Source organism: Prionailurus bengalensis, chromosome B1 (assembly GCF_016509475.1).
Source record: "Prionailurus bengalensis isolate Pbe53 chromosome B1, Fcat_Pben_1.1_paternal_pri, whole genome shotgun sequence".
NCBI lineage: Eukaryota > Metazoa > Chordata > Mammalia > Carnivora > Felidae > Prionailurus > Prionailurus bengalensis.
Genome location: NC_057344.1, coordinates 43,167,132 through 43,180,340, shown reverse-complemented (window position 1 = coordinate 43,180,340; position 13,209 = coordinate 43,167,132). Strand labels below are relative to the sequence as shown.

General features: G+C 32.4%; 1 protein-coding gene across 3 annotated transcripts in view; it reads left to right on the top strand.

Moving 5' to 3' along the window:
• Positions 1 to 596: 596 nt before the first annotated feature.
• Positions 597 to 13,209, top strand: part of ADAM2 (ADAM metallopeptidase domain 2) — a 136,899-nt gene continuing 124,286 nt past the window's right edge. Inside the window, exons 1-3 of one of the 3 annotated variants that reach the window (XR_006294637.1) lie at positions 597 to 1,018; positions 1,508 to 1,584; positions 6,433 to 6,488. Coding sequence is in view for 2 of the 3 variants with exons in the window: in XM_043563591.1 (XP_043419526.1) it covers positions 964 to 1,018; positions 1,508 to 1,584; positions 6,433 to 6,488 (188 nt within the window). In the remaining variant the exon portion in view is untranslated. The remainder of the gene's footprint in view (positions 1,019 to 1,507; positions 1,585 to 6,432; positions 6,489 to 13,209) is intronic. The other 2 variants (XM_043563591.1, XM_043563596.1) reach the window with 2 other exon arrangements.

The following is a 13,209-nucleotide window of genomic DNA, read 5'->3' as shown; positions in this document are numbered from 1 at the left end:
GTAAAATGGAAAAAAATATTGTGTTATATTCAATCAATGTATGATTGAATATATACATACATACAATGTATGATTGAATACACCTATGAGGAAAAAACAAAGCTGTTTCTCTTCACAGTATGAATGAATGGATGGGTCTCATCATTATATTATATATTATATATAAAAGAACTCATGCATAAAAGTACACGGTGATTAGTTCCATTTATTTAAAGTTCAAAACAGACAAAACTAATTAATTGCTGATGGTAGCAGTAATGATTGTCAGGGGGCCATCTGGGGGTTTTGGGTTTTGGTGGTTCTATGTTTTATTTCTTTTTTTTTTTTTAATTTTTTTTCAACGTTTATTTATTTTGGGGACAGAGAGAGACAGAGCATGAACGGGGAAGGGGCAGAGAGAGAGAGGGAGACACAGAATCGGAAACAGGCTCCAGGCTCCGAGCCATCAGCCCAGAGCCTGACGCGGGGCTCGAACTCACGGACCGCGAAATCGTGACCTGGCTGAAGTCGGACGCTTAACCGACTGCGCCACCCAGGCGCCCCAATGTTTTATTTCTTGATCTGAATCTAGGTGCTAATTACACTGGTTTGTTCACTTGAATATTAATTGAGCTGTTCTCCTATGGTTTGTAGAATATACATGTATCTTCAATAAAAAGTTCATTAGGAAGTGTATATGAATCTTCCTGTTCATTAACTGTTTCTTCAACCTTGCCTTTTGGAAGTGATTCTGTTTTCTTTTAGGCTTAAAGCAGCGTCAAACCAATTGGAAGCCTCCTGCACAGATTTAGGAGCCAAAACCGCCCACATTCAACAGTACACCGCACCCATCCTCTCCACTCTGCTCTCACGGTGGACTGTCTCTTGAAAGGTGCGCGGCCAGGAGGGCTCCCCTCGCGCTCCCAACTGTCCTTTACGCAAGCCAACTGCCATTATTCGGACTGGCATCCAGGACATGAAGCCATGCTGTGCCTTCTGCTGCTTCTCATCGGGCTCATCGGGCTCCAGACAGACAATAGTAAGTACAAAAACCTTTCCTTTGAACTTTTGGGAATGTCAGCTTTCCTCTCTACTTTCTTCTGAGAGGCCAGATATCCCTGGCAAAGTGCCTTCTTGCAGGTGCTCCAATTTTTTAAGCCAAAGCCCACTGCCATATCGTCTTACCCAAAGAAAATTCACACTAGATGTGACGGGGCTTTCCCAGTCATCCTGGTACTATATGAAAGATGAGAGATGCAGTGGTTCAACTGGATGCCTCAAGGTTAGAGTTTCATATAGTACTCTGTCTGCATTTTTGACCTCTGGACTTTGTAGTTGGAAAGTCCAAAGGTCCTGATTTTATTTGTAATTAATTTCTCTTTAAAAGTCTTGTAATTCTAGAAAGTGGGAATTGAGTTTAAAAAAAGAGGTGGCATATAAAATATTATGGATTTAGATGAGGATTTAGATGAGGAGGAAGCTATGAGGTGATGGATGCTACTTTAATGAAACATTTTGTACCTTACAGATTCTGAAAGACTACGTGTGCAAATTACAATACCGGAGAAAATACGGTCAACATTAAGTGGAGGAATTGAATCCCATGTAACTAAGCACTAACATTTTTCACAATCTAAAGTCATGTGGATATTTTTTTCTTTCTAAGGAAGTAAACTTGGCATTTTCATTCATGCAAACTTGGTGAATTTTATATTTATACCCAAGTTTCCTTAAGTGGAATGCCTTTTTGAAAATGAACTAATAAACAGTGTTTCATAGAAATATATTGCAGTGATGCTTATTCTCAAAACCCCAAGTCCCATCTTTTAAATCTGTTTCCCTCTTGAGTGTCTTTGAATAATCATTGACCTGATTTATCTAGAGATTCTCTTCTTATTCACTTACAAGGCTATATTTGGAGGAGTTTTTCCTATATTTGGAGGTGTTTGTATCCTTGTTGCTAAGTAAGCCTATGGTTTTTGTATACAATGTAATGACAATTTCATTTAATGAAGTTTTATATGATTAATTTTTGCATTTTGATTGCAAATACGTTAATCATGAAGACTTTTTTTCATGCCATCTTAGTTCATCTTGGTTCAGGGTAGATTTTCTTTTCTTTGAATTAGAAAATATCTTTTTTTTTTACTAGTTTCTAGAATCATTTCTCAAGAAATGAAATGTGTTTTTTTCAAACACCACACCTTAAGTTTATTTTTGATTGGGTAGTAAATGTTCTGGTAATTTTAATGCAAATATTTCCTTAGCAACTACCCACTTGTCACCCTAATTCAGATATTACAGGCTTAAAATTCTCAATATATCATTTTAAAAGGAATGTATACTTATGGAAACTTGGAAACTTAATATTTAATTATTTAAATAGAAAAATAATGTGAGGCATTTAACAGTATTTGGAAGAGTTCTATTTTTTAATTCAAAAATAATATGGAATTGCTTGTTCATATCAGAAAATATATACAGGATCTACTTAGAGGGAAATATCTTCTATTAGGCATCACCATAATCTATGACAATAATTCCATAAGAAAAGTACAAAAAAAAATCACCTGTCCTCAGCTGTCAAATTCATAAGGGAAACAGTTTCACTATTGTGTTAATGTCTCTATCCCCTATGTGTAGAGTAGTACTGGATACATTGTATTTGAACCAGTGAGGCTGTATTGTACTTACTAGTTTTAAAAATGCTATAAACATAACATAGTTTATGTTTATAACTGTTATAATAAATGAATGATACAGATCATAAAAAGAGAATATTCGCCTAGCAGTTTTAAAAAACCTGAGTAGATGTGAAAAGTATAAAGTGAAAAAAAAATCAAGAATTAGATAAGAGTCAGCTAAAGAAACCAGATAGATGCAACATAAAAATGGCTAAGGGAGAAGGAGGATTGAATTAGAGACTTAAGTATATAGTAACTGAAATTCCTGAAAGGGGGGGGGGGGGGAACCTGGAGAAGATGCTATATTAAACATATAGTAACTGAGAAATAGTAGAAAAAAGAGATTCCTCAGGCCAAGTATAGCAACACAGAATAAATAAAAATCAGTATTGACAACACTTTGACATAATGATAACCCAATACCAGACATTCTAATGGATATTATGAATTGGGAACCAAAATAAGAAAAAAGAATAAGACTCAAATATTAAGTGTAAATATAGAGCAAAAAATAGGGGAAAATACACATATACATACACATATATTTAATAATATCAGTAAATAACATTTTGTGATAAATTGTTTTTAGTGTGTATATATATGTGTATGTGTATATATACATATTTGTGTGTATATACATATACGCACATATATGTACAACATCCCTCCCACACACACAGGCCAAAAATAAGTTACTTAACAATAAGTATTATTCAAAATGTAGAGAATTTTTTAGGATACAGTAAACTTTTATTGAAAGACATTATTATGACCACTAATAAAACTGGAAAGATTAAAAAAAGGAAAGTAGGTCATGTTGGCAGTCAAGAATGCTTAATATTTTCTTAGGTTAATTTTTACCAAATCTGTAGATTGACTACCATTCCATAAGAAATTTCATGGAAATCGGCAGGTTGATTCTAAAATATATATGGAATGGTAAAAGATAAAAAATGTTAACTTTGAAGAACAAAACAGTGATTCACTTTGGTTCATTTCAAAACATATTTTAAAGTTTTAGTAATTAATATAATGTGGTATGTGATATTGTCTAAGGGACAAATAAATTAACAGAACAGAATAGAGTATCTCTGAAATACCCACACACATATGAGGACTTATTCATTTCAATAGTAACATTGAAATCATTGGATAAAGAATGGATTAGTTGGGGCGCCTGGGTGGCGCAGTCGGTTAAGCGTCCGACTTCAGCCAGGTCACGATCTTGCGGTCCGTGAGTTCGAGCCCCGCGTCGGGCTCTGGGCTAATGGCTCAGAGCCTGGAGCCTGTTTCCGATTCTGTGTCTCCCTCTCTCTCTGCCCCTCCCCCGTTCATGCTCTGTCTCTCTCTGTCCCCAAAATAAATAAATGTTGAAAAAAAAATTAAAAAAAAAAAAGAATGGATTAGTTAATAAATGGTGAAGAGAAAATTTATTAATGATATGGAATAATAAGAAAATGTATATTAATGTTACAGTATACACCAAAATTGATTCAAGGTAATTTAAATGCATTCATCTGAGAGTAAAATACTAAAAATCTGGAAGACAAGGTAGAAGGCTATTTCTAGGACCTTATAATAGGGAAGAATGATACCAGAAAAAAAAGGAACAGAAAATCTTAAGTGAAGGCATAAGGAATATCTAGATTTAAATATATAAATAAATAGCTACCATAAATGAGGTGAAAAATGTTCCAGTCTCACAGAAGATATTTGCCATCCATATAACACACAAAAGGTATCCAGAATATATCAAGAACTCATACAAATAAATTAGATAAAAACCAAGAAAATAGAAACATGTACAAAGTTTTGAATGACAATTAAGTGTTGAACTTGAGGGGACAATAATTATCAAGCATATATACAAATTAAGAAATTTATAGGGAATTGCCAGGTAAACACAATAGGGTATTATTTCACATCAAGAGCAAAAGTTAACTCTAACAAAACAAAATGCAATTAAAGGAGATGGATAAAAGGATAATATTCACTTTTTGTGAATATCTACATTGGTGCAACAAATTTGCTGATTAGTTTTAAGCTTCAAGTTGAAGTTGCAAAAGTACTTTTTAATAAAAGACGTTCACTCAGGTTTAGTTTAAAATAGAGCTTGCAAATATGTACAAAGATATGCCTAAGATTATTTGGGGGGGCATTGCTTAAAATAGTAAAAGAAAACTAAATAACCATTGACAGCATAGATGAATAAACTGAGCTATATTCAGAAAATGTAATACAATACCATGAAAAAATTATAAAGCTACATGTATTGATAATGATAGCAAATGTTTACAGAGTGCTTACTATGTCTGAAACAGTGTTTTAAGCAGATGTGTAATCCAGCAATGAAATATATAACTTGTAGAAGGATTACATTCATACAGAGCTAAAAGTTATGCAAAAAATTATTTAAACATCCATAATGAGTATAGATATAAAAATATGCGTGGGAATGATAAACATGAAATTCAAGATGTTGGTTAGTTGGAATGTAAGAAAGGGAATTAATAATAGGATGGGAGAGTACTTAAAATTGTTTTGAAATACTTTTAATGTTTTTATGTTTTAACATAGACACTGTTGACAAGGCATTTTATGTAATTTGCTGTAGTGTTTATTTGCACAAAATATGTAATAATTAAGAATAATAATCAACTGTGGCATATAGAGAAGATCAAATGCTTTTGAAAGAAACATCATGCACAAAGTTGAAATATTGAAAGCTTTTCTCCTGAGATCAAGAAAAAGATAAGAACGTCCACTATTACCTTTTCTATTTATTTTGCCTGGAAATATTAGCCACTGCGATAAGGAAAGAAAAAAACAAAAATTAAAAATATGCATAATAATTGGAAAGAAAAAATAATGCTATCATTTACAGATTAAATGATTGTATATAAAATAAAATCCAAAGTTATTTACAGAAAATTAGAAATAACATAATAATTTAGTAAAATCTTTAGACACAAGATAAAAAGAAAACGAAACAAAAAAAAGAAATAAGACCATAACATAAAAATCAATTGTATTTCCATTCTACAAAACAAAAATATAAAATGAAACTTTTAAAAAGAAATTTTACACTACATAAATATCAAAATCTGGATAAATCTAACAAAGTTAAGCAAAACCTCATCTCTGAAGACAATAAAATAAGATGAGAGGAATGAAAGGTTTAAATAAACCCAAGTATAAACCATGCTACTGGATTGGAAGGCCCAAGAATTTAAAGATGTCAAGGCTATGCAAATTGATCTATAAAGACTAAATTGCCCGTTTGTTAAACATCATTTCTTAATCTTACTATTAATAAAATCAATGAGTTTTGATCCAAACTTGGAATGAATTTTATAAAATCTGCAAATATTATACTTTATGTGGTGCTAAATCTTTGCTCTATTATAGAAATTTTTTATTAGTAGTATGTTTATGCTCTTTCATTTTAAGCATAAGTTTTGCAGTGACCTCAGTCTTTATTAAGCTAATGTAATTATTGGATGCAAATCAATTTTTCAGATTCAAATGTTTTGTTGGGTTCATCTAAAATTTATTAAGAAATTACACAAAATATATTCTATCCACTTTTATTATGAAAGCCAATATTTAAATATCATTTCATTGATATAAATCAACATTAAATTATAAGTTTTCCTCTTTTATTGTATTAATGTGTTTTCAATGTAATTATTATTAATGCAAAATGTTAGTTTTACTTTCTAACATTCTTAACACTTTTCTTTGTCTTTTTAATACACTCTCCTGCCAGGTGTCCTACAACATTGTAATTGAAGGGAAAACATACACCGTGAACCTAATGCAAAAGTAGGTGATCTACATTATTTTACCACCTGTATTTTTTTCTAATTCTTGTTTATAATTAATCCAGAATGTAATTATTTTGCATTTTTAGATGTTCCTAGTTACTGGCTATTCATTTGTCTCTTATTTTATGACTTAAAAAACTTTGTCTATATAATATGTAGAAGTTGAACCTTTAGTTTATGCTTCCATCTTCCTTCTTCCCAGTAGCATCAAATTTTGTTTGGCTATCTATGGATTTCATGAAGGATGAATTTTGATAATTTTCTATCTTTATCAAAATCTTTTTCAAGTCCCTAATATTCAACTATATTTGAAAGATCATCATGAATTAGGGTGGAAAGAATAGTGATGATTAAAAGAAAATTACTTAACACATCATGTCAGAATGTATTAAGGACTTAAATATAATTGTAATTAACCAAACTCAGTACTATGCCAGCTGATGAATTTAGGAAAAATAAGCACATCTTACTAAGGAATAAAGAAAAATAAGAATTGTAATGGTCCTTTTTAAATTTTTTTTAAATGTTTATTTTATTTTTGACAGAGGGAGAGACAGAGCATGAGTGTGGGGAGAGGGGTGCAGAGAGAGAGAGGGAGACACAGAATCTGAAACAGGCTCCAGGCTGTTAGCAAAGAGCTCGATGTGGCACTTGAACTCACGGGGTAGGGGGATAGGGGCTTGAACTCAAGGAGGGAGGACAGGGGTGAGGGGGTGTGGTGGGGGCTTGAACTCACAGACAGAGATATCATGACCTGAGTTGAAGTCAGATACTCAACCGACTGAGCCACCCAGGAAACCCTGTAATAGTCCTTTTTAAATGGTATAAGTAGGAGGGATGCCTGGGTGGCTCATTTGGTTGAGCGTCTGACGGTTGATTTTGGCTCAGGTCGGTATCTCACAGTTCTTGGGTTTGAGTCCCATGTCAGGCTCCCCACTGACAGTGGAGTCTGCTTGGGATTCTCTTACTCTGCCCTTCCCCTGGCGTATGCACTCTATCTCTCAAAAATAAATAAACTTTTAAAAAAAGTAAATGGTAAAAATAAGAATTTCACAACTCTACATTAATGTATTTTAAAAACTGTGTGAAATTGTTTTTTTTCCTCTCTAAATTTTTACTTAAATTCCAGTTTATATACAGTGTAATATTAGTTTCAGGTATAGAATTTAGTGATTCCTCATACATACAACACCCAGTGCTCATCACAAGTGCCCTCCTTAATACTCATCACCTATCTAGCCCATCCTTCCTCCCACCCACCTTCCTTCTAGCAAACCTCAGTTCTCTATAATTAAGAGTCTGTTTTGTACCCTGTGTTCATCTGTTTTGTTTCTTAAATTCCACATATGAGTGAAATAATGTATTTGTCTTTCTCTGATTTATTTCACTTGTCATAATACACTGCAGCTCCATCCATGTCATTGAAAATGGCAAGATATCATTCTTTTATATGGCTGAGTAATATATATATATATATATCCCATTCTTTATTCATTTATCAACTGATGGACACTTGGGCTCTTCATCCATTCATCGGTTGATGGTCACTTGAGCTCTTTCTATAATTTGGCTATTATAGGTATGTTGCTATAAATATCAGGGTGCATGTATCTCTTTGAATTAGTATTTTTGTATCCTTTGAGTAAATACCTAGAGCAATTTTGGATCACATGATAGCTCTATTTGTAACTTTTTGAGGAACGTCCATATTGTTTTCCAGAGTGGCTGCCCTGGTTTGCATTCCCACCAAGATAGTGTAAGAGAGCTCCCCTTTCTCCTCATCCTTGCCAACATCTGTTGTTTCCTGTGTTGTTAATTTTAGACATTCTGGAAGGTATGAGGTGATATCTGATTGTAGTTTTGATTTGTATTTTCCTGATGATTGGTGATGTTGGGCATCTTTTCATGTGTCTGTTAGCCATCTGTATCATCATTAGTTGTATTGTATATGCTATACCTTTTTGTCCTAATGTAAAAATGACAGCTTATGAATAGCAGTAGATTTCTTAAGGTCTGTATTTTTTATATTAGGAAAAAAAGTATAACATATACAACTAATGATGATATAATTGATGAATTGCATATTACACACCCTACAATTAAGACTCTTCTTTTCTCACATACAAGCAAAGTACACTTAAATAAAAACCTTCAGATAGTAAACACAAAATCTTTTAAAAACTAACCATTTTCTTAATGACTAGAATGATAAAATTAGAATATAATTACAAATGTTTAATCAAAGAACCAGCTTTTAGAGAATTAAGTCACAGTCACCAAATAAGTCTTGGCTCAGAAAAATTCAAAATATTGTTGTAAAATGTCAAGAAAGTAGTCATAAACAGAACCTAACTTTTTAGATATGATCAAATCTATAATCGAAGTAAATGCAAAACTTTCATTGTAGTTTTTCATTGTATATGCAACAGATGAGAATATAGTGAATAATACTAGGTTGCAGAGGAGACAGAATAAAGTACGGCCAAGGAACCCCTGCTGGTGGAGTCCTGAAGCCTTCAGTGACCGCTGTTACTGGTGTGTCTCAATCCTGGCAGCTTCTACTCATGGTATCTTGGTAACTAGTTGGTTTCAGACTTAGCCAACAGTTTATATAGAAAAAAGTGGTATCACTTGCACTCTCAACAGCCTATGAGGCTTTGACTGTGTAAAGAGCTGGCAGAAATTTGTGCCTTGTCACATCAACTTGGCAATCCCCTAGGGGTCAAACAAATGAAATTAGAACACCAATTTTATCACATTGCTCAAAGGTATTCTTGCCAAACTCAAGAATGGATCTAGATGAGCATATTGAGAGTAATACTACAGGCACCACTTGTTTTATTGTGCCTTCACACATATTGCATTTTTACAAATTGAAAGCTTTTGTGGCAATCTTATGTTAAGTAAGGGGTTTTATAGATGCTTCTGCTTCATCCCTGGTGGGTCCATTTAGCTGGCTGGCTCCAATGTTTGTATTGTTTATCATCTCAGAGTTTCAGCAATGATGGGGCAATTTGTAATCCATTCCACATTTGCATGAGATGTAGTTTAGGGTTTTTGTTTTTGCATGTGATGCTGTTTCTGCCATGGTCAAGATTGGGTAGCTTCATTCTGTCCATTGTCTACAGACAGCAGGTATTGATTCTTTCTCCTTCTGTTTACAAATTGCTGAGGATATTTCTAGCTCTATGCTCTTTACTGGAAAGTCGACACTGTGTTTCATGCTACAGACCAGAGGCTATTTAACCTTCCATACCTAAGGTACAATTCTGGTTCAGATTCTGACCTAGTTTGCAGTGTCACCTGCTTACTTTTTTAACTGCAGAACTAGTCTTTGTTTTCACTTCTTTGACCATTCTGTTTAAAGCAAAAGTCAGTCCACCTTTTGCAAAGGGCTAGATAGTAAACATTTTAGAATGAACTCCATATGGTCTTTCTTGCAACCACTGAATTCTGTCATTGTAAAAGTTGGCATAGAAGATTTGAAAATAGATAGACATAGCTATATTCTAATATCACTTTATATTTAAAAGTGGTGGGGGGTAACTGGGTGGCTCAGTCAGTGAAGCGTCTAAGTCTCAATTTTGGCTCAGGTCATGATCTCATGGTTCGTGGGTTCAAGCCCCACTGTCAAAGCAGAGCCTGCTTGGGATCTTCCCTCTCCCTCTCTCTTGGCCCCTCCCCTGCTTATGCTGTCTTTCAAAATAAATAATTATTTTTAAAAAAGAAAAGAAATGTGGTGGGCAGGTTTTGGCCTATAGGGCATTGTCAACCCACTTTATTGTCTAAAGTGTAGTGCTATATTAAAAAATGTATTAGTATTGTTAATCAGTCATTTCTGTGTATTGATAGTGGAACTGGAGATAGGAGATTGGGTCTTCTGTCTTTCACAAAAGTCACTACCAATTGCCTTTTAATTGTTGTTTTAATATTTGTTGTTGTATAATATATTAAGTATAAATCAAAATAAATAAAATGTATTTGTGCAGTTAAATGAATAATTATGAAGTGAGCATTCATGTATACACATTGACTGTATTCCAGAAGCTATACAGTATTTGTAACTACTTTCAAGATTGTTGTGATAACCATTTCCTTGATTTTAATTATCCTAAGCAATATATTTCTATTTGTTTTGAATTCTAAATAAATGAATCTAAATTACTGAATAGTATCCAATTTCATGATTATACAACAATTTATCCTGCTATTTTAGACATTCCATTTTTTCTATTGTGGAGATATTAAAATATTCAAATATGAAAACTCTTACATATGTGTTCTTTGGCACATGTGCACAAGATTTTCTGGATATACAAATAAGGATAGTCTGTATTGTTAAAATAGATGCATTGTCATAATTATTAAACAATTTTCCTAAAGCATTATACTACTTTATATGCCCCTCTGAATTGTATATTTTATTAATAATGGTAGATCTTTTAAGTTTTCAATAACTGTTGATTATGTGATGTTTATTATATGTATCTCTCTAAATGCAAATAAGTCTGGATACTTTTTTAAAAATGTATCAGTTGGCTATCTGGATTTTCTTCTTTGTTAAGCACTATGGAAGATATTTATACTTTTACAAAAGAGCTTTCTAATCTAACCTTTTCTTTCCTATTTTTAGGAATTCTTTTGATTTTTTTGCCCAGAAGTCTTTAGTTCATGATGTGTTTTTCAAATAACTTCTCCTACTCTATGCCTTCTGTTTTCACACTTAAGGTATTTTAGTAAAGAGAATTTTTCCTTTATTTAAATTATACTTTTATCTTGTATAAAAAAACCTCCTTTACGCCAAGGCCATGACTAAATGTTACACAGTCCTAAAATATTTTTAGTTTTGCATTTCATATTTATGTCTTTATTCTACAAGAAATTGACTTTAGAGCATGCTCTGAGATAGATGAGTAATTCAGTTTTTGGTATGACTTTTTGATGTCAATTTTATTAAATATTATATATATATATCTGTTATGACTGCTGTATATATTACATATATATGGATATATATGTATTACTGACCTCTGTATTAAAATTTTTGCTCAATTTATCTCTTTGTAATAAATATTGATAGCTTAAAGTTAAGGTCCTTCTGTCTTTTCTTTATCAAGAATGATCTGATTTTTCTTAGTACTTTTCATTTTCATATATTTTAGAATCAACTCTTCCACAAAGAAATGTCCGGAATATTGATTCTTTGAATCTACACAGCACTTTGGGAAGAACTAATCATTTTACAATACAATACCAAAAAAAAACCCACAAAAAGACAAAACCCAACAATACCGCAAAAAACAAAACACAGAGAAGTATTTCTCTGTGTATGACATGGTATATCTGTCCATTTATTCAGATTTTAATAGTACTTAATATATTTTTATGACATTCTCCTTAAAGATTTTGCACATTTATTTGCATTTTATTTTTAAGTATTTCACACTTTTGAGGTTATTGAAAAAGTCACATTTGAAAAACTTCAGATTCTAAATGTGTTTCTTGTGTATGGGAATACAATCAATCCTTATATAGTAAATATACATCAGGAAACTTACCGAATTCTCTGGAAAGCTCAAAAAAATAATCTGTCTTTAGATACATTTATAATTCTATCATCTGATAAAGGCAGTTTAGTTTCTTTATTTCTAATGCATAGGAGTTTTATTTATTTTCTTAGTTTTTTACTGGGTACAGGGAACCACTAGCATAATACAATAGTAAATAGAAGTTGAGGCAGAGTACCTTATTTTCTTGTTCACTAAGTCAAATAGAATGATTTCAGTGTTCATAATTAAAGATATTTTGATTGTCATAAAGACATTCACTCCATTATTTGCTATTTCCATAGTTAATGGATGTTAAATTTATCAATTCTGCATCTGTTTATGAACATATATTATTTAATCTGTTATTGTAATTGACTTTCTAATATTAAATTGATCCTTATTCCAGGAATGCATCCTACTGTGTTTTAACTTATTATTTAATCAACTGCATTCATTAATATTTTATTTAGAATTATTTTATGTCCAAATATAATTAAGATTGGTCTATGTACAAATTACACTGGCTTGTAAAACTGAAAGGACTCAAAAAATTTATTACCATAACAATTCACATGTACTTCAAAAAGGATACACTGCACCACAACAGTAGGAAGAAGGAAAGAAGAAAGCTAGGGCAATATTAGGGAGGTCCCATAGTTGCACAGAAGGTGGTTTGACTCTAAATCACTGACAAAACCCAAAATATGTACAAGATATATATATCATTTTCATGAAATCCAAGGTTCAAGTTAACTGTTGGGTTGCTTTGATCCCACTGGTTACAGACTCAAAATGAAGACAAATGTATGTAGACAGTTAATCTGTATCTTTTCAATAACATCATGGAAAGCTAATTCAGACCTTTAGGGGAGGTTTTTTTTTTTTTTTTTTTCTCTAAACAGAATATTTTAATTCACTAATCAATCTGTTTTATTTGCTTCTTGGTAAGGGTCCCTCCCATGGATCCAAGCATCCTTAGAAATAGGTATAAGTCTACCACTGACCAGCTGTGAGTGAACCCTATGGTTATAGCTTGTAATTACAACTTATAATGATCTTTTCTCATATTATCTTTTCACTTTCTATCCCATCTCTTTCTGGTCCCTGAAATGGTGAATGTTTGGTACTCTTCACCAGTAAAACTAACTTCACCTGGAGTTCCCTTGTGTA